The following is a 21,030-nucleotide window of genomic DNA, read 5'->3' as shown; positions in this document are numbered from 1 at the left end:
GGCAGCTGTTGCTTTGCCCTGCCAGGTACTACTCTGGGAGAACTGGAAGAACTGTCTCCTTTTTTTCTCATCCTTGCCTTGCCAGGCCATCTTTCTACAGCTGATAGGGGTGGCAGGGTCCCAGACCACAATGAGGAAGGAGATAGTCGTGGCACTTTAAATTCAGTGAGGTATGGTATTCCAAGGTAAAGAACCACAGTCGCTCCTCAGTTCAAAAATGTCCTTTTTTAGAATGTTCACAGATGAAACAAATAAAAAGCCTGCTTCCAACAGATGGCATTAGTTGATCACATGTGGTCTTTGGATCTTGGCCATCCCATTGTTCCTGACTCTAGAGTTTACAGCATTTGGGTTTTTTTTAAGGGGGTTTATGAATACCATTTACCCTGATCATGTCCAAAAGTAGTGGAGAGTTTTGAAAACCAGCAAAAAGAGAGATGTATGATTACCATGGAGACAAAAGTAAAGCTTAACTTTCAATGGATATGTTCACATCGGTCACTTGTAAGGTGTCATTTTGCTCTTACAAACAGCTTTTTCAGAACCAAACCTACTTTTACGTAGAGTAGTTGTTGCAAAAGAAGGTATATGAAGAAACTAGTCTGCAGTACATGCTGGAAATTATGGGGTCTTTTTAATACTGCATCAGTTGAATAGGACACGGAGGAAGGAGACGAGCCCATTACAGTAGGCAGGAGATGCTGTAGGGAACTTGGAAGCTGTGCACATAATTAGCTGCTCAGCTACAGAAGGAAAGGAAAGATGTTGTCACAAAGTGAACCAAGAATGGGGTCAAGGATACTTCATGTACCAATTTGCTGACACATGAAGAGATTGATCTTGAAGCATGGGGAAGCAGACAACAACACATGGAACCTGTGAAAAAATGTTGCAATGTAAAGGAATATAATATGGAGATTAAACTTGAAGAGTATACCTCTGAACCTTGTTTAATGCAGGACTCACAACCAAATTTCAGAAAACTGTTTGATATCCTAAATAGGGTGCAAAAAGACAACTGTTCCACAAAATAGGAACAGAAAACCATAAGGAGAAAACAGGCTTAGATGAAAAGGCAAAATGAGATTAAAAAAGGGAGATGAATGAGCTAACAGAGATGATGATGAGGAGGACAGCAATAAAAGTTGCTAATATTTATTTAACACTTCCTGTGTACCACGCTTTATTCTAAATGCTTTTACATGTGTTAACCTGTTTAATTCTTACAAGAACACCATGAATGCCTAGTATTATCATTGCCCTCATTTCATAATTGAGGAAACTGAGTGGCATTAGGGAACTTGCTCAAAGTTACCCAACTAGTAAATACTGGAGCCAGGATTCAAGCTCTGACAATTTGACTTCATGGCCTGTGCTTTTATTTTATTTTATTTTTATTTATTTATTTTTTTTGCGGTACGTGGGCCTCTCACTGTTGTGGTCTCTCCCGTTACGGAGCACAGGCTCCGGACGTGCAGGCTCAGCGGCCGTGGCTCCCAGGCCCAGCCGCTCTGCGGCATGTGGGATCCTCCCAGACCGGGACACGAACCCATGTCCCCTGCATCGGCAGGCGGACTCTCAACCACTGCACCACCAGGGAAGCCCCTATGGCCCGTGCTTTTAATCATACACTAAGAAAGGATAGTGAGGAAACAAAAGACACATAGCAGAATTAAAATCACTCAAGGCAGTAAAAGCATAATTGAAGTTGTGGGTGAATCATATTAAAATGAATAATCGGTATAAAAAAGGGCAAAAACACAAAAATAAGGAAAGGGGAGATGATAGATATGGAAGCCAGAGACTAAAACTTTCCCTTGATGACTGAAAGGACTCATCATGTTCTAGGAAAAATAAACAAAAGAATACCTATATCTAGACATAGTCTGTTAAAAATAAAACTATGATACAACATTACAAAAAAGAACATCAACAGGCCAATAAGAACCTGTGAAAAGGGCTTCCCTGGTGGCACAGTGGTTAAAATCTACCTGCCAATGCAGGGGACATGGGTTCAAGAGCTGGTCCAGGAAGATCCCACATGCTGTGGAGCAACTAAGCCCATGCACCACAACTACTGAGCCTGCGCTCTAGAGCCTGCAAGCCACAACTACTGAAGCCCACGTGCCAAAACTACTGGAGCCCACGCGCCACAACTACCGAAGCCTATGTGCCTAGAGCCCGTGCTCCGCAACAAGAGCAGCCATCTCAATGAGAAGCCTGTGCACCTCAATGAAGAGTAGTCCCCGCTTGCCACAACTAGAGAAAGCCCATGCGCAGCAACGAAGACCCAACACAGCCAAAAATAAATAAATAAATAAGTTAATTAAATCTACTAAAAGAAAAGAACCTGGGCTTCCCTGGGGGTGCAGTGGTTGAGAGTCCGCCTGCCGATGCAGGGGACGCGGGTTCGTGCCCTGGTCCGGGAAGATCCCACATGCCGTGGAGCGGCTAGGCCCGTGAGCCATGGCCGCTGAGCCTGCGCATCCGGAGCCTGTGCTCCGCAACAGGAGAGGCCACAACAGTGAGAGGCCCGCGTACCACAAACAAACAAACAAACAAAAAGACAAAACTTAAAAGATAAAGAGAGAATATTAAAAGCAGTGAGGGAAAAGCAACAAGTAACATACAAGGGAACTTGCATAAGTCTATCAGCTGATTTTTCAGCAGAAACTCTGCAGGCCAGAAGGGAGTGGCACAATATGTTTAAAGTGATGAAAGGTAAAAACCTACAATCAAAAATACTCTACCTGGCAAGGCTCTCATTCAGATTTGATGGAGCGATCAAAAGCTTTACAGACAAGCAAAAGCTAAAAAAGTTCAGCACCACCAAATGAGCTTTATAACAAATGTTAAAGGAACTTCTCTAGGCAAAAAGGAAAGGCCACAACTAGAAACAAGAAAATTACAAAATGAAAAAGGTCACCAGTAAAGGCAAACCTACAGTAAAGGTAGGAAATCATCCACACACAAAGCTAGTAGGGAGGTTAAAAGTCAAAAGTAGTAAAATCATCTGTACCCACAATAAGCAGCTAAGAGATACAGAAAACAATTAGATGTAAATATATGATATCAAAAATAGTAATTGGGAGCGGAGGAGAGTACAAATGCAGGGTTTTAAAAATGCATTTGAAATGAAGAGATCAGCAACTTATACACACACACACCAATACACACACATATACAGACTGCCATATAAAATCCTCATAGTAACAACCACAAACCAAAAATCTAAAATAGACATATACAAAAAAAAGAAAAAGGAATCCAAACATAACACATAACACTAAAGATGACTAAAGATAGTCACTAAATCTTAAGAGAAGAGAAAAAAAGAAGAAAAATAATAAAATGGCAATATGAACATAAATCTCAATAATTACCTTAAATGTAAATGGATTAAATGCCCCAACCAAAAGACATAGATAGAGTGGCTGAATGGATACAAAAACAAGACCTGTATATATGCTGCCTACAAGAGACTCACGTCAGATATAGAGACACACACAGACTGATAGTGAAGGGATGCAAAGAGGTATTCTGTGCAAATGGAAATCAAAAGTAGCAATACTTATATGAGACAAAGTAGACTTTAAAATAAAGTCTGTTACAAGAGACAAAGAAGGATACTATATAATGATAAAGGGATCAATCCAAGAAGCAGATATAACAATTGTAAGCATATATGCACCCAACATAGGAGCACCTCAATATATAAGGCAAATATTAATAGACATAAAAGAAGAAATTGACAGTAACACAATAATAGTGGGGTCAGGGCTTTAACACCCCACTTACATCAATAGACAGATCATCCAGACAGAAAATTAATAAGGAAACACTGGTCTTAAATGACACCTTTGATCACATGGACTTAATTGATATACATAGAGCATTCCATCTGAAAGCAGCAGAATATACATAATTTCAAGTGCACATGAAACATTCTCCAGGACAAATCACAGGCTAGGCCACAAAAAAGCCTCAGTAAATTTAAGAAAATTTAAATCATATCAAGTATCTTTTCCGACCACAGAACTATGAGGCTAGAAATCAACTATAAGAAAAAAACTGCAAAAATCACAAATTCGTGGAGGCTAAACAACCAATGGATTACTGAAGAAATCAAAGAGGAAATAAAAAAATACCTAGACACAAATGAAAATGAAAAAACAATGATCCGAAACCTATGGGACACAGCAAGAGCAGTTCTTTTTTTTTTGCGGTACATGGTCCTCTCACCCCTGTGGCCTGTCCCGTTGTGGAGCACAGGTTCCGGACGCGCAGGCCCATCGGCCATGGCCCACGGGGCCAGCTGCTCCGCAGCATATGGGATCCTCCCAGACCGGGGCACAAACCCGTGTCCCCTGCATCAGCAGGCAGACTCTCAACCACTGCACCACCAGGGAAGCCCAAGAGCAATTCTAAGAGGGAAACTTATAGCAATACAATCTTACCTCAGGAAACAAGAAAAATCTCAAATAAGCAACCTAACCTTACAACTAAAGAAACTAGAGAAAGAAGAATAATTGAACCCAAAGTTAGTAGAAGGAGAGAAATCATAAAGATCAGAGGAGAAATAAATGAAATAGAGACTAAAAAACAATAGAAAAGATCAATGAAACGAAAAGCTTGTTCTTTGAAAAGATAAACAAAATTGATAAACCTGTAGCCAGACTCATCAAGAAAAATAAGGGAGAAGGCCCAAATCAATAAAATCAGAAATGAAAAAGGGGAAATTACAACCGACACTACAGAAATACAAATGATCATAAGAAACTACTATGAACAGCTATATGCCAAAGAAATGAACAACCCAGAAGAAATGGACAAATTCTTGGGAAGGTACAATCTCCCAAGACTGGACCTTGAGGAAATAGAAAACATGAACAGACTAATTACCAGTAATTACCAGTAATAAAGTTGAATCAGTAATTTAAAAACCCCCAACAAACAAAAGTCCAGGACCAGAGGGCTTCACAGGTGAATTCTACCAAACATTTAGAGGAGAGTTAACACGTACCTTCTCAAACTATTCCAAAAAATTGCAGAGGCAGGAATACTTCTGAACTGATTCTATGAGGCCTGCATCACCCTGATACCAAAACCAAAGTTATCGCAAAAAAGGAAAATTACAGGCCAATATCACTGATGAACATAGATGCAAAAATCCTCAACAAAATATTAGCAAACCAAATCGAACAATGCATTAAAAGCATCATAGGCTTTCCCTGGTGGCGCAGTGGTTGAGAGTCCGCCTGCCGATGCAGGGGACGTGGGTTCGTGCCCTGGTCCGGGAAGATCCCACATGCTGCGGAGCGGCTAGGCCCGTGAGCCATGGCCACTGAGCCTGTGCGTCTGGAGCCTGTGCTCCGCGACGGGAGAGGCCACAACAGTGAGAGGCCCACATACCGCAAAAAAATAATAAATAAATAAAAATAAAAATGAAAAAAAAAATAGAAAAAGAAAATCTTCTGAATTAAAAAAACAGAGGAAAAAAAAAAGAATGGGGCTTCCCTGGTGGCGCAGTGGTTGAGAGTCCGTCTGCTGATGCAGGGGACACGGGTTCGCGCCCCGGTCCAGGAAGATCCCACATGCTGCAGAGTGGCTGGGCCCGTGAGCCATGGCCGCTGAGCCTGCCCGTCCAGGGCCTGTGCTCCACGGTAGGAGAGGCCACAAAAAAAAAAAAAAAAAGAACGGATGTACTACCATCTAACAAGGGGATTGGTACAAGGCCTCCATGCAGTTCGTCTGACAGATAACCATGTATCACATATTTGAAGTGTGCCAGGTGTGCTGGGGAAAGTGTGTGTTTAGGGGGACAACAGCAACTACTTGCTCATTCATTTTTTTTATTATTATGTAAAGTTTCAAACATAAACAAACACTGAAAACCTTGTACAGTGAACATTTGTATAACCATCTCCTAGATTTTACCATTAGTTTTTCACTTGTTTTATCACATACCTGTTCATCCCTCTATCCATCAATTAAGGCATCTTATTTTTTGACACATTTCAAAGAAAATATATACACTTCCTCATAAATACTTTGGCATGTATCTCATTAACTGTTCAATATTTATGTTTTTTCATTTGCTAAAAAATTTGCATACAATGAAATGCACAAGTCTTGTGTTCATTCACTGAGTTTTGAGAATTGCATGTATTTGTGTAACCCAAATCTCTCTCAACATATACAACATTACCATCACCCCAGGGAGTTCCCTCATGGGCCCATCATATGCTTTTTCATAATTAAAAAAATGTAAAACTATTTGGAATGTATATATAGTATGATCCCATTTTTGCTATAGAAATACAGAAAAAAACTGGAAGGAAAAATATAAAAAGTGATTATTTCTGGATAGCGGGATTACCATTGATATTTTATTTTATTTATTTTTTTTTTTTTCGGTACGCGGGCCTCTCACTGTTGTGGCCTCTCCCGCTGTGGAGCACAGGCTCCGGACGCACAGGCTCAGCGGCCATGGCTCACGGGTCCAGCCGCTCCGCGGCATGTGGGATCCTCCCGGACCGGGGCACGAACCTGTGTCCCCTGCATCGGCAGGCGGACTCTCAACCACTGCGCCACCAGGGAAGCCCACCATTGATATTTATTTTCTTCTATTCCTTTCTCTGTATTTTCTAAATTTGATGTAATGTATTACTTGGGTGGTAAGAAAAAAAGCAGTAAAAGCTACTTAAAAGAAAACAAACATCTTTCAATCTTTTTATGAATGATGTCACACATATAAGAATATTAATACATCGTTAAAGTAATCATTCTGAAGATAATGTATGTAGCAAAATTATAAATATTTTAATATAATATTAGATTACAATGAAAAAATTAAAGGAAATGTTAATACCATAATCACCATGATATGACGTGTATACACATAGAACAGGACTAGAAGGGCGTAAGAAAAAAAGTGGCTATATTTCTCATGCTGTTCCCGGGGGCCTGTTAGAGTGATGAGATTATGGGTAATTAAAAAAAAAGTTATATCGACTTTTTCTAAATTAAAAATTAGTAGTTAAAATAACCCATAAAACCCTGACTTCAGGGTCACCCATCTCTACATACATGGGCCAGCTCTGAAGAAGTGAACCCTCTCAGGCAAGCTACAAAATCTTTCCTGACTTTTGTAAAGGCCTCACGTGGGCCACACATTTTGGTTGGTTTTGGAACATATGCTCCAAACCACTACAGTAAGAAAAAACAAATAGGTACTAAGTTACCTCTTTCTGGAAAGATGTTGTTTTTGGTGAGTTTGACACTTTTGGGTCTTGGGTTGTTATTATCCATACCCATGATGAGGTTGCGGAAAAACAGATCAAATTTCTTTCTGCTGTCTGCGTTGATGGTGCCGGCCACGGTCCACACCAAGGCAAAAAGGAAGAGACCTTGCAGCCAGAGGAAGATCTGTTGGCTTGTCAGGCTTTCAAATAATTCACTTTCCTTCTCTTCTATTTCCCTGATTTCATCTAAAAGCAAGAAAAGGAATCTCAGGAAAAGCTGCAGAGTGCAATAGATATGAATTGGGCAGTTTTGTCTGTGAGGGGCCTGGGAAGAGGACTGATACTGGTTGAACGGCATCACCTGCCAGATCCTTTATCCACATACATTAAAAAAAATTCTTTTTATTGTGGTAAGATATGCATAACATACAAATTACCATCTTAACCATTTTGAAGTTCAGTGGTATTAAATACATTCATGTTGTTGTACAACCATCACCACTATTCATATCCAGCACTATTTTCACCTTGCAAAGCTGAAACTAATTCATTACCCTCTCCCCAACGGCCTGGCAAACAGCATTCTACTTTCTGTCTTTATAAATTTGACTAACCTAGATATGTCTTAGAGGTGAAATCATACAGTCTTTTCTGACTGGCTTATTTCTCTTAGCATAATGTCCTCAAGGTTCATCCATGTTGCAGCATGTATCAGAATTTCTTTCTTTTTTTTATGTTGGCCGCACCATGCGGCTTGTGGAATCTCTGTTCTTCAACCAGGGATTGAACCCAGGCCACAGCAGTGAAAGCACCAAACACTAACCACTAGACCACTAGGGAACTCCCCAGAATTTCCTTCCTTTTTTAAGGCTGAATAATATTTCACCATATGTATATACTTGATCTATTTATCCATTCATTGGTTGATGGACACTTGGGTTGCTTCCACCTTTGGCTACTGTGAATAATGCTGCTATGAACATGGGTGTACAAATATCTGTTTATGTCCCTACTTTCAATTCCTTTGTATATATACCAGAAGCAGAAGTGCTAAGTCATCTGGTAATTCTATTTTTAATTCTGAGGATCTGACAAACTATTTTCCACAGCAACTGTACCATTTTACATTTCCATCAACAGTGCACAAGGGTTCCAATTTCTCTACATCCTCATCAACACTTGTTCTTTTGGTTGTGGATGCTGTTGTTCTTGTTGTCAGTGCTTGCAGATGACATGATACTATATATAGAAAATCCTAAAGGCATCACCAAAAAACTACTACAGTTCACCAGTAAATTCAGTAAAACTGCAGGATTCAAAATTAATAAAATATGCAGAAGTTGGTTGCACTTCTATACACTGAAAACAAACTATTATAAAGAGAAATTAAGGAAAGAATCCCATTTAACATTGCATCAAAAAGAATAAAATATCTAGGAATAAATCTAAATAAGGAAGTAAGAGACCTATATTCAGAAAACTACGAGACACTGATGAAAAACTGAAAACGACACAAACAGATGGAAAGATATATTGTGTTCATGGATTGGAAGAATTAATATTGTTAAAATGACCATGCTACCCAAGGTAAGCTACAGATTCAATGAAATCCTCATCAAAATATCAAAGGCATTTTTCACAGAACTAGAACAAATAATTCTAAAAGTTGTATGTAAACACATAAGACGCCCTAATAGCCAAAGCAATCTTAAGAAAGAAGAACAGAGCTGGAGGCATCATGCTCCCAGACTTCAGACTATACTACAAAGCTACAGTAATCAAGACAGTATGGTGCTGGTACAAAAGCAGAAATATAGATCAATGGAACAGAATAGGGAGCCCAGAAATAAACCCATACACTTATGGTCAATTAATCTATGACAAAGGAAGCAAGAATATATAATGGAGAAAGGACAGTCTCTTCAGTAAGTGGTGCTGGGACAATAGGACGGCTATATGTAAACGAATAAAATCAGAACATTTTCTCACACCATACGCAAAAAATAAACTCAAAATGGATTAAAGACCTAAATGTAAGACCATAAACCATAAAACTCCTAGAAGAAAACATAAGCAGAACACTCTGACATAAATCGTAGCAATATTTTTTTGATTTGTCTCCTAAGGCAAAGGAAACAAAATCAAAACTAAACAAGTGGGGCCTGATTAAACTTAAAAGCTTTTGTATATCAAAGGAAACCATGGACAAAATGATAAGATAACCTACTGAATCAGAGAAAATATTTGCAAATGATATGACTGATAAGGGGTTAATATCTAAAATACAAAAGCAGGTTATATAAATCAACAACCAAAAAACAAACAACCTGATTAAAAATGGGCAGAAGATCTGAATAGACATTTTTCCAAAGAAGAGATACAGATGGCCAACAGGCACATGAAAAGATGTTCAACATCTTTTTTTTTTTTTTTTTTTTGCGGTACGTGGGCCTCTCACTGTTGTGGCCTCTCCCGTTGCGGAGCACAGGCTCCGGACGTGCAGGCTCAGTGGCCATGGCTTACGGGCCCAGCTGCTCCATGGCATGTGGGATCTTCCCGGACCGGAGCACGAACCCGTGTCCCCTGCATCGGCAGGCAGACTCTCAACCATTGCGCCACCAAGGAAGCCCTGTTCAACATCTTTAATCATCAGAGAAATGCAAATGAAAACCATAATGAGGTATCACCTCACACCTGTCAGAATAGTTATCATCAAAAAGACCACAAATATCTAATGTTGGTGAGGATGTGGAGAAAAAGCAACCCTCGTACACTGTTGGCAGGTATGTATATCGGTGCAGCCACTGTGGAAAACAGTATGGAGGTTCCTCAGAAAACTAAAAATAGAGTTGTCATATGATCCAGCAATCCCACTCCTGGGCACATATCTGAAAAAACAAAAACACTAATTCAAAAAGATACATGCACCCAATGTTCATAGCAGCATTATTTACAATAGCCAAGATATGGAAGCAACTTAAGTGTCCATCCACAGATGAATCATTAAAGAAGATGGACTACTCAGCCATAAAAATGAATGAAATTTTGCCATTTGCAAGAACATGGATGGGCTTGGAGGTTATTATGCTTAGTAAAATAAGTCAGACAGAAAAAGACAAATATTGCATGTTATCACTTATACGTGGAATCTAAAAATTACAACACACTAGTGGATATAACAAAAAAGAAATGGACTTATAGATATAGAAAACAAACTAGTAGTTACCAGCGGGAAGAGGGACAGGGGAGGGGCAAGACATTGTTTGGTGATTAAGAAGTACCAACTACTATGTATGTAACAAATAAGTTACAAGGATATATTGTACAACACAGGGAATATAGCCAGTATTTTATAATAACTTTAATGGAATATAATCTTTAAAAATTGTGAATCACTGCGTTTTACACCTGAAACATATAATATTGTAAATCAAATATACCTAAATTTTTAAATAAGCACAATCTCAATCTAATTATGAGAAAATATGAGGCAAACTTAAATTGAGAAGCATCCTATAACATAACTGGCCAGTCTTCATCATGTAAAAGGTTATGAAATATAAGGAAAGACTGAAGAACTGTCATAGCTTGTAGGCGACCAAAGAGGTAACAACAATTAAGCACAATGTGGCATCTTGAATTGGATCCTGGATCAGAAGAAGAACATTTGTGGAAAAATGTGAAATTCAAATAAAGTGTAGTTAACAGTATAGTATCAATGTTAACTTCCTTATTATGATAATTGTACCTTCATTATATAAGATGTTAACATTAAAGAAATCTCGGTAAAGGGTATATGTGACTACATTCTTCTAGCAATTTTTCTTTAAGTCTAAAATTATTTCAAAATAAAAGGCTAAAAATGTATTCCTTGTTCCTTATCTCAAGTCCTTGTTAATCACAGCTACCATGTTCTCGCATTTTAACACTGACAGAGTAAAAAGTTATAGCCCCAAAATCAAATATGTGTGCATTCAAACCCAGTCCCCCATTTTTAGTAGTTGTGTGTATTTGAGCAGTCCTGAGACGATTCATAGCTATAGATTCAGGAAGGCAAGAGATGAGGTTACTCAGGACTCTGGGCAATAAGTTCACTTCTCATGCTGGTGCTTTCTTTCCTGGAGGAGATACTACACAAGGATAGTGAAAGGAGCTTGGGAAAGTATGTAAAATTTACAAATAAAAATACAAACATATGATATTGTATGAATTAGTGTGCTTCTAAAAATATTGCCTGTAATTTTAATTTTAGAAAATCAAATAATATTTAGCTAGAGAAAGTCTCCACTCAAGTTTCCCATGTTACTTTTTTTTTTAATCTACATCTATAATGCCTTTGGAAGAAATGGGCTGAGAAAATATGTTCATGTAGCAGAAGCTGTAAGAAGATTCACCTTCAGTTTGAATTATGTATTATCTTGAGAAAGAAATGGCATCCAATAAAAGTTCTCAAAACTAACACATCTTCTGTCATTTCCAATAGAATCCTGTAAAATTTGATTTATGTGAAATGGTTATAGAGAACTTCTCCAAGACATTTAAACCAATGGTTCTCCATGTCCTGGAGAAGTTCCCTAGTTCTGGAGACTAATGTGATCAGTTTTTTTATAGTGTATCTATGTGTTTTATGAATTCAGATTTTTGTAATATAAGTTTTCTTAAAATGGAAAAACTTCCTATCTTATTCTTTTCAGATTCTTTTTTTTTCCTGATATATATTTACATATGTCATCTAAATTCATTTTCCTCCAGGATATCCCTCCCTGTTAGGTAAAGAGGAACAGGAATTATTATCCCCATTGTGTGGATGAGGAATCTAATACTGAGGAAGAATGGGCTAATTTGCACAAGAATACCCAGGAAGTCAATGTAAGATCAAGCCAAACTATATGGACTCTTTCCACCAAACTCTATTATCTACACTCAAAAGACTTGCTGGCTCTAGACCAAAATGCTGGTCTCATTGTAACTCATGGAGAAATAATAGGGGTGGGAGCAGAAGAAATGGCCGAGGCACACCATACGCTCATTTGGCTTAAGAACTGTAGGGTAGTACTTACCTAGCAGAGAGGAGTACAGTCTCATCATTGAGAAGGCAAGGTGGATGGGAGACGTTTGGACCACAAATTTACACTGAAGGTGAATAAATTCCAGGCAGGGCTGGATAAGCCACATGAACATGTCATCGACCTAAGAGTAGAAAGTGAGATTTGACATTATTAAAAAGTGTGTTTAAGACCAAGAGCTTGGTACACCTCAAGGAGGCTGGAAATGTTGGTAAGACTGCTGATTACTTTTGAGTCTAGGTGTACTGAGGAAAGTCCACAGGCACCAAGACAGATGCGCCCAGCTTACTATTTAATGGACTGGCCATTCCCCACCCCTCCCATTCCACTAAGCTGAAGCTTGGAGCCACTATGGGTCAGCTACGGGATGCATGAAATAGTTTTAGGTCCCAGCCACAGTATCTGCCTTTGTTTCTATAAAAAAAAAATGTTAGGAATTCTAAACCACTGATTTGCAAATGACTGACTGGCATTTATAAGGCAGGTCTCCTGTAGAAAGTGGCCACAGGGAATTTCAGGCTCATTTTCCCCGTATGTATGTATGTACATACTTATTGGTGGGTATGTTAATTGTTGTCTCCTGGCTCTGCTCCCCACCCAATTTAAAACAGGTAACTAATGAGAACCTACTGCATAGCACAGGGAGCTCTACTCAGCAGTCTGTGGTGACATAAATGGGAAGGAAATCCAAAAAAGATGGCATATACGTATATGTATGGATGATTCACTTTGCTCTACAGCAGAAACTGACACAGCAGTGTAGAGCAACTATACTCTAATAAAAAATATATTAAAAAATTACTTGCCTCACTTTCTCCTCTTACTGTTTTTTTCACTTTTGTTATACTTTGTGACTTTCACTGTAAATTACCTTAAGTTATTTTTTTGTAAGTAGGTAGGTCATCACTAAATAAATATACAGATACTGACTATATACAGATATGTGTGCATATATGAATGTTTAGATGTCTTTACATGTATATATGACTATACATGAGTACATAGATATGTGGTTTTCAGTCAGTAAAATTTATTGTGCATCTACTAAATGCAGTGTGGTAGGTGCTAAGGATAAATGATGAACAAGATAGACAAGGGCCCTGTCCTCGTGGTTTACAGTCTGAGGGGAAGGGAAGACAAACAAAAAATAAATAAACAAGCAAGGAGGGGCTTCCCTGGTGGCACAGTGGTTGAGAGTCTGCCTGCCGATGCAGAGGACACGGGTTCGTGCCCCGGTCTGGGAAGATCCCACATGCCGCGGAGCGGCTGAACCTGCGCGTCCGGAGCCTGTGCTCCGCAACAGTGAGAGGCCCGCGTACCGCAAAAAAAAAAACAAGCAAGGAAATGAACTAAGTATTTACAAATCATGAATGTACTAGCAGGAAACAAATAAAGGTATTACAATGGGAAATAACAGGAAGTTTTTAATAGGGTGGTCAGGGAAGACTTCTTGGAGAAGGAGGCCTTTATGCTGACACCTGGATGACAAAAGTGAATCATCCCTTATGAGAATGAATGGGGCAAGATTTCCGGAAAGAGGAATAAAAAATGCAAAAGCTTTGAGGTAGTAAAACCTGGGGTTTTCTAGGAATGGAAACAAGACCCAAGGGCTGGAAGTTAATGAGCTGAGGCTGAGAAGAGGGTAGGTGAGGTTGGAGAGGCAGGCTGGGTGGGATCACAGTCTCAGAGGCCCGATAAGAAGTTAGACTGTACTAAGGATACTGGGAAGTTTCTGAAGGCTTCCTGTGCATGTGTAGATTGGTTTCTCACTGTGCATGTGGATATGTGTCCATGTAAATAAACATGCTATATATATATATTGTACATGTATGTAAATGTGATAGGAGAGGGGCTGTCCTACACAGTTCCCCAGACTGTTTCCACAGTGGGAAGAGAATCCACCTCGGATCTTTCTTGGCTTTTTCAGTGGGAAACTTTCCTAGGGAATCAGAAACACCATAAGAACTGGTTCTCCCTTCCTACTTCCCTTGTCTGAGTGTGTGCTAATGTAACCTGAACATTCACATCTCTTTTAGGAAGGGAAGAAGAAAATGGACACTCTGAGTAGCTGCACTAAGAGAATTTCTAACTGGTTCTGGCTCCCTAAATATAGAAGGTATGGAGTCTAGGTTACAGGGACAGGAAGTGGCAGTGAAGAGAGGAACACAGGTCTTCCTAACCTGGTCCATCTTTAGAGCAACTTCCAGAGGCATTTCTCCTAGTAGGCAATGGGGAAAGGGGTGACATTCTAGTCATCAAATAGAACGTTTCTCAAGCACCAGAATTCTCCACTGGGGAGCCAAGAAGTAATGGAGAAGGTGGAAGAGAAAGGAGAAATTGACTGCATCACCCCATCCCCACCACATGGAGTGAAAGTCAGAAAAATGGCAGGTAGCCAGGAAGCAAGATAATTAGGGACAGTCAGGGAATTTCCTGCTCCTTCTTGCCTTCTGTAATTATGAATGTGAAAATGATCCTAGAAGACCTTTGAGATGAGAGGTAGGGAGACAGGGAGGGACAAGAAGGAAAGGGACCAGAGGATCTCACCAATTCCTTGTGTTCCTCGGTGAGACTGGAAGGCAGGGTGTCCATGTATGAATCCTTCAGGGGCTTCCAACCTAGCTGATGGGGCTCCATGTAGATCATCCCACACCTGGCAAGCACAAACAGAGGACCAGCCTGGTCCACATCTGGCTCCCAAGCACGTAGGGGTGAAGTAAATGTAGGAGGTCATGGTGAGGTAAGAGGCTGGAGCTTGGGTCGGGGCACAGACCCTCACCAGCTCCAAGCCAAAGGAAAGATGCACAGATTTTGCCAGGAAAGGGTGGAGACCAGTGCTAAGAGTTGGGTCTTGAGAATCAGAGACCTGGATTCAAATCCCAGCCCCAGACCTTACTAATTGAGTGACCTTGGGCAAATTTCTTTACCGTCTCTGAACTTCTGTGTCCTTGTCTGTAAATTGAGGAATATAAAAAATATGTAGCTCATAAGGTTGTTGTAATGGTTAAATGAAAGGCCTAGCACACAGAAACCTCTTAATCAATGAAAGCTACTATTATCATTACCATAATGTTAGTACATTACCATGCACTGACATGTAACATTTTATTTAGCACTTTTTTCCCCCATTCTGTTATATCTAGGCACTCCCTCCTTTGTTACTAACACTGGCTACCATTTATTGAACACCTACTGCGTGTCAGCCATTATGCTAAGTCTTAATGGCCTTCATCTCTAAATATTCCGCTTTATGGTATACATTTTAGACATGAGGAGACTGTAGCTCAGAGAGGCTACGTGACTCGGAAGAGGTCACACAGCTAGCAAGTGGTGTGGCCAGGGTGGGAGCCCAAGTTGGTCTAACTTGCCATATGCTCTTTCTCTTCCCTTATATTGCCTTTGGGAATGTGGGCTGATTTTATTTTATTTTTTATGGACTGAAGTTACACTATTGGATTAATTCTTATCCTTGGCACAGTCATCATTAGCCCATGCATGGCCTTTCTCAGTTAATTGTTTTCAATAATGTACTAAGTGCCCATGAACCCAATACCCAGGCAGAAGCTAGGGTCTTGACAATAACCTTCATCTAACCATATAGTCTCCCTTATCCTATGCCCGTGGCTTTCCCCACCTGAGGTTAAACAGCATCTTGAATCTCATGCTCACCTGTGCTTTGATTTCTTTCCTTCTTATAGAGTTTTATAGCATATATATATATATATATATATATATATATATATATATATATACACACACATACATAAATATATATATATTTACTTGTTTTTAATAATTTAAAAGGGGACACTATGCTGTATGTAATATTACAGGCTTACTTTTATACATAATATTGTTAAGATTTTAGTTTTACTAAGATTTATCTTATATAGTTGCTTGTCAGTACAGTTCATTTATTTTGAATGACATACAAATACTACGATTTGTGATCTTATTACACTTTTTAATTCGCTCCTGTTAATGGGCATTTGGGTCGTTTCTAAGTGTTTGTTATTGTAAATTATGCTACTCTGAAAATTCTGGTACACGTCTCCTATTGTACATGGGCAAAAGTTTCCTTTGGGTATATATCAATACTTACAAGCAGAATTGCTGGGTCATGAGGCATAAGAAAGATTAACTTTAGGAGATGATATCAATCTCTTTTCCAAAGTGATTGCCTGATTTTAGATTCCTACCAGCACTGTGGATTGAGGACTAACTTTACGACAAATCTGACAACAAGTAATGTAGGTGATCTGCTGGAGTTTAATCACATTTATGGATTTTTAGAGCTTTCCCTCCTGCGTAGGGTTAGTGAGGCCTCACATTCCCTCAGGGGGTCCCTGCAAGCTGACTGACCTGCTCACAGTGGCGGGGGAGGCCTGCTCCAGGTCAGCTGGCTCGAAGATCAGACTCATCTTGGAGCTCATCTGGATAATCTCTCCACTCATTAAACAAAGCTGAAAGTACAAAGCAGAGGGGTGGAGGGCAGCAAACGAATTAAATTCCATCTGCAAGTGAAAGGCATCAGTGGGGACAGAGATGGTTTGAATTCATTCAACAAATACTTCTTGAGCACCTATTCTGTGCCAGGCACTATGCTAGTTGTGCAGAATGAAACAGACAAAAATTCCTGTCCTCTTGAGGTTTGCATTCTGCTCGGAGGAGACAGACGATAAGCAAAATATATAGAATATACAGTGATGAAAGTGCTTTGGAGAAGAACAAAGTCGAAGAGGGGCTGGAGAATGCTGTGTGTGGTGAGCTGTAATATTAAATAGGGAGGTCAGAGAACCACTGACTTGCAGCCTTAGATGAAGAAACCAGAAATTATCAGACTACAGCAAGTTTCATGGTTCCTTCCTCAGTGGAAGGAATTTAATAGCATACCCCCATCCAGTTTTATTTGCTCAAGTTTCCCACAAAGACTCCTTTTGGAATCCCTCATGGACTGGCCCAGGGTTAGAATGACAAGAATATCTCCATATCCCTTCTTGGAATGGAAGGAAAGACCATTACAAGTCCTAGTGTTTAGCAGGCATAGCCCTGCAGAAAGTAGTGCAAATACACAGGACAGCCTCTGAGTATACACACCAAGTCCGTGGTGCTGCTTCTCATTTGCCAACATGGGTTAAAGTGAGATGTTTAAGTCATAAGATGGCCTGAGGCCTTGGTCTCTCAGGGGAAAAGAGGAAACTCCATTGTTCCCTGCTTCTCATCCTAAATTGTGGTTTTCAAAGTTTCTGATATATTACCTGACCCACATCACACACATCTGGAACAGGTCATTACGTGCAACCCTAGGAAGGTCACGGCTGTTATGGGACTAATACCATTAACAGTGTCATCTCTGAAAATCAAGAAAAGTGAAATAGACCCATACCTGTGACAGTAGTTTGATTTCATTCAGAGCTGTGAAGAGCCATCAGGAAATTCACTGATTATGACTCTTTATAATTCTGATCTCAAGACCAACCAATACATGTGTACAATTAGTTTATATAACATAGTCCATATCGTGTAATAAAACTTACTTCTTTTTTTATATGCTATATAATCAAAATTACGAACACGATATTATTAGTGTATGTATATAATTTGGATAATTAGGCCTTCCATTGTTGAGCATGACTCACCCTTAGTCTTGCAAAATTTAAATGAAGAAGGAAAATATATTTTGATTTGATAATGATGTATAGTCAGTGTAAGACCTATTCCTTGAAATGGTGATAAATATTATTTTATTTTATTTTAACAGTTATATAGCACTTGCTACATGCCAGGCAATATTATAATCAGTTTGCAAATATTAATTTATCTAATCTTCCTAACAACATTATGACATAGATACTGTTATTCTCATTTTACAGATGATGTAATTGAGGCATAGAGAGACTAAATAGCTTGCCTGAAGTTACATGACTGCTAAGTGGTTCAAGGACAGGATCTGAACCCAGGCTGTCTGGCTCCAGAGCCTAAGCTCTTTAGCCACTACATTTACTGTGGCAGAATGTATTTTCCAAAGACTGCTGCAACAATATCTCCTATTCCACGTACACTTTTGCAGTGTGACCTCGCCCACCTCCATCAAGAGGTAGAGTCTATTTCTCCACCCCCTTGAATCTGAGCAGGCTCTGTGACTTCTTTGATTAATAGAATTCAGAGAAAGTGATGCTGTACCAGTTCCAAGCATAACTCTTAATTTCCTGAAAACTTTCACTTCCTGCCTCTTGGAAATTAACCGTCATGTAAGAAGTGCCACTACTCCAAGACCACCAAATAATAAGCCCAAGCCATGTGGAGAGGCCTGGAGGATAAGATGCTCTTTGAGAGAAAGGCAGAGAGACAGAGACACAGAGACACAGAGAGAGTTACAGAGAGATAAACAAGACGAGGAAGAATGAGCCCCCAGACATTGAGTGAAGAATCTACCACGGATGTGGCTCCTCTAGCCCTAGCTGCCCCAGCTGACATCATGAGGATTAGCTGAACCCACCTGAGCCCTTCCAAAATTTATAATCCACAGTGTCATGAGCAAAGTTAGGCCACTAAGTATTAAGGTAGTTTGCAATACAGCAACAGATAACCAAAACACATCTCATATATTAGGCACTATGTATGGACTATCTTATTTCATTATCAACACCCTTATTTATTACTACCTCTTTACACATGAAGAAACTGGTTCAGAGAAGTTATGTGACTTGCCCAATATAACAGCTCAGTTGTAGAGCTAGTAGGCCAATTTGATGCCAGCACCAAGGCTTTTAACCACTATACAACAGTGTCTCTAAACACACATAACTTACCCACTACAAGTACAAACAAAAGCATAATTCATGAATTGATAACTGTTACTTTCTTGTGGGGCATTTATTCTTAGTGTAATAAATGTATATATCATATAGGTTTTTTTAAACGTTTTTATTGGAGTATAATTGCTTTACAATGGTGTGTTAGTTTCTGCTTTATAACAAAGTGAATCAGTTATACATATACATATATCCCCATATCTCTTCCCTCTTGCATCTCCCTCCTTCCCACCCTCCCTATCCCACCCTTCTAGGTGGTCACAAAGCACGGAGCCGATCTCCCTGTGCTATGTGACTGCTTCCCACTAGCTATCTATTTTACATTTGGTAGTGTATATATGTCAATATATACACTACCACTCTCTCACTTTGTCCCAGTTTACCCTTCCCCCTCCCCGTGTCCTCAAGTCCATTCTCTAATAGGTCTGCATCTTTATTCCCATCTTGTCCCTAGGTTCTTCATGACCCTTTTTTTTTTTTTTTTAGATTCCATATATATGTGTTAGCATACAGTATTTGTTTTTCTCTTTCAGACTTACTTCATTCTGTATGACAGACTCTAGGTCCATCCACCTCACTACAAATAACTCAATTTCGTTTCTTTTTATGGCTGAGTAATATTCCATTGTTATATTATATAGTTTTGATCAATCACTAACTTCAGTAAAAGAGTTTATTGCACACCCACGTAAAAGTGATATCAGACAGGTACCTTTTTATTGTCATCCAGAACAGTGTTCATATTTTCAATCCAAACAGCATCCACTGGCCCATCAAATATAATCCACTTGCGGTCATCAGACGAAGTAGATGCTTGCTCCCGGAAAGCATTGGCAAGGACACCATCTGTCCACTCATGGCTCACTTGGTCAAAGCACCCATACAGCTGCCCCATGGTGATAGCCTTGGGGTTAATGATCTTATACTCCACAGCAAATTCCTCCATCTGGTTGGCTGGGCAAGAAGGTCCAACACAAGTTACAAAAGTTCTGGTGACACCAGAACATTAGGACAAGAAATAATGCCATCTAAAAGACCAAACAACTTTTATCAATATGCCATCCAAGGATAGTCCTTAAAAATTTGTAGCTTCCCTGGTGGCGCAGTGGTTGAGAGTCCGCCTGCCACTGCAGGGGACACGGGTTCGTGCCCCAGTCTGGGAGGATCCCACATGCCGCGGAGCGGCTGGGCCGGTGAACCATGGCCTCTGAGCCTGCGCTTCCGGAGCCTGTGCTCTGCAACGGGAGAGGCCACAACAGTGAGAGGCCCGTGTGCCGCACACACACACACACAAAAAATTTGTACTCAGTCTGTATAAAAACTGGGATAACTGGATAGGCAAAGCCTTCAAGTTGTTAGGTTATTATAGCTATTAGTTTCTCACCATATTGTTTTCTGAGGCTCATTTCAAACAAGTCAAATGTGCCAGTCAGATCTAAAGAAGTCTGCCTGGGCCTAAAAGAACTCAGGCAGTAAAGGAGAGAGATGCCATATAATCAGGTCTCTTTATGTACCTGGCTACCCTAGAACCTTGGCTTTGACTTGAGATGAGGAAACAGCTGACAGGTAAAAGATTCTGGAAAATGATGGTTACTTTCCTTTTGTCTATCTGAAGGGCTAGCTTAGCCCTGAAACCTCTTCTTTAGCTGCCCAATAAGTGTCCCCTGAGAAATGGAGCACCAGGACCCAACCAGAATACACAGGCTGATGGATGGCACATTGTATGTATTTAATAACAGAAAATAACCACACTTTTACATGATCCTTCAAAGTAAGGAAAAACTGGAGTGCCTGAGCCATAAACTAAATAAAGAATCATTTCTGCAGAATTCTGAGGCAAAGACAACGGGGTAACCTCCTTTCTTTTCATTTAGTTTCCTAAATTATATTCAATGCCAAAATTAT

At 39.7% G+C, this 21,030-nt stretch overlaps 1 protein-coding gene across 1 annotated transcript in view; it reads right to left on the bottom strand.

The window, feature by feature from the left end:
- DNAH3 (dynein axonemal heavy chain 3) overlaps positions 1-21,030 on the bottom strand; it is a 192,705-nt gene that overhangs the window by 74,058 nt on the left and 97,617 nt on the right. The window contains exons 36-40 of the mRNA XM_065893394.1: positions 19,838-20,079; positions 16,673-16,773; positions 14,858-14,963; positions 12,305-12,434; positions 7,245-7,490 (exon numbers count right to left, since the gene is read on the bottom strand). Of these exons, the coding sequence (XP_065749466.1) occupies positions 7,245-7,490; positions 12,305-12,434; positions 14,858-14,963; positions 16,673-16,773; positions 19,838-20,079 (825 nt within the window). The remainder of the gene's footprint in view (positions 1-7,244; positions 7,491-12,304; positions 12,435-14,857; positions 14,964-16,672; positions 16,774-19,837; positions 20,080-21,030) is intronic.

This window comes from Phocoena phocoena, chromosome 15 (assembly GCF_963924675.1).
Source record: "Phocoena phocoena chromosome 15, mPhoPho1.1, whole genome shotgun sequence".
NCBI lineage: Eukaryota > Metazoa > Chordata > Mammalia > Artiodactyla > Phocoenidae > Phocoena > Phocoena phocoena.
Note: the sequence above shows the minus strand (reverse complement) of the source record. Positions and strands in the feature narration are given on the sequence as shown.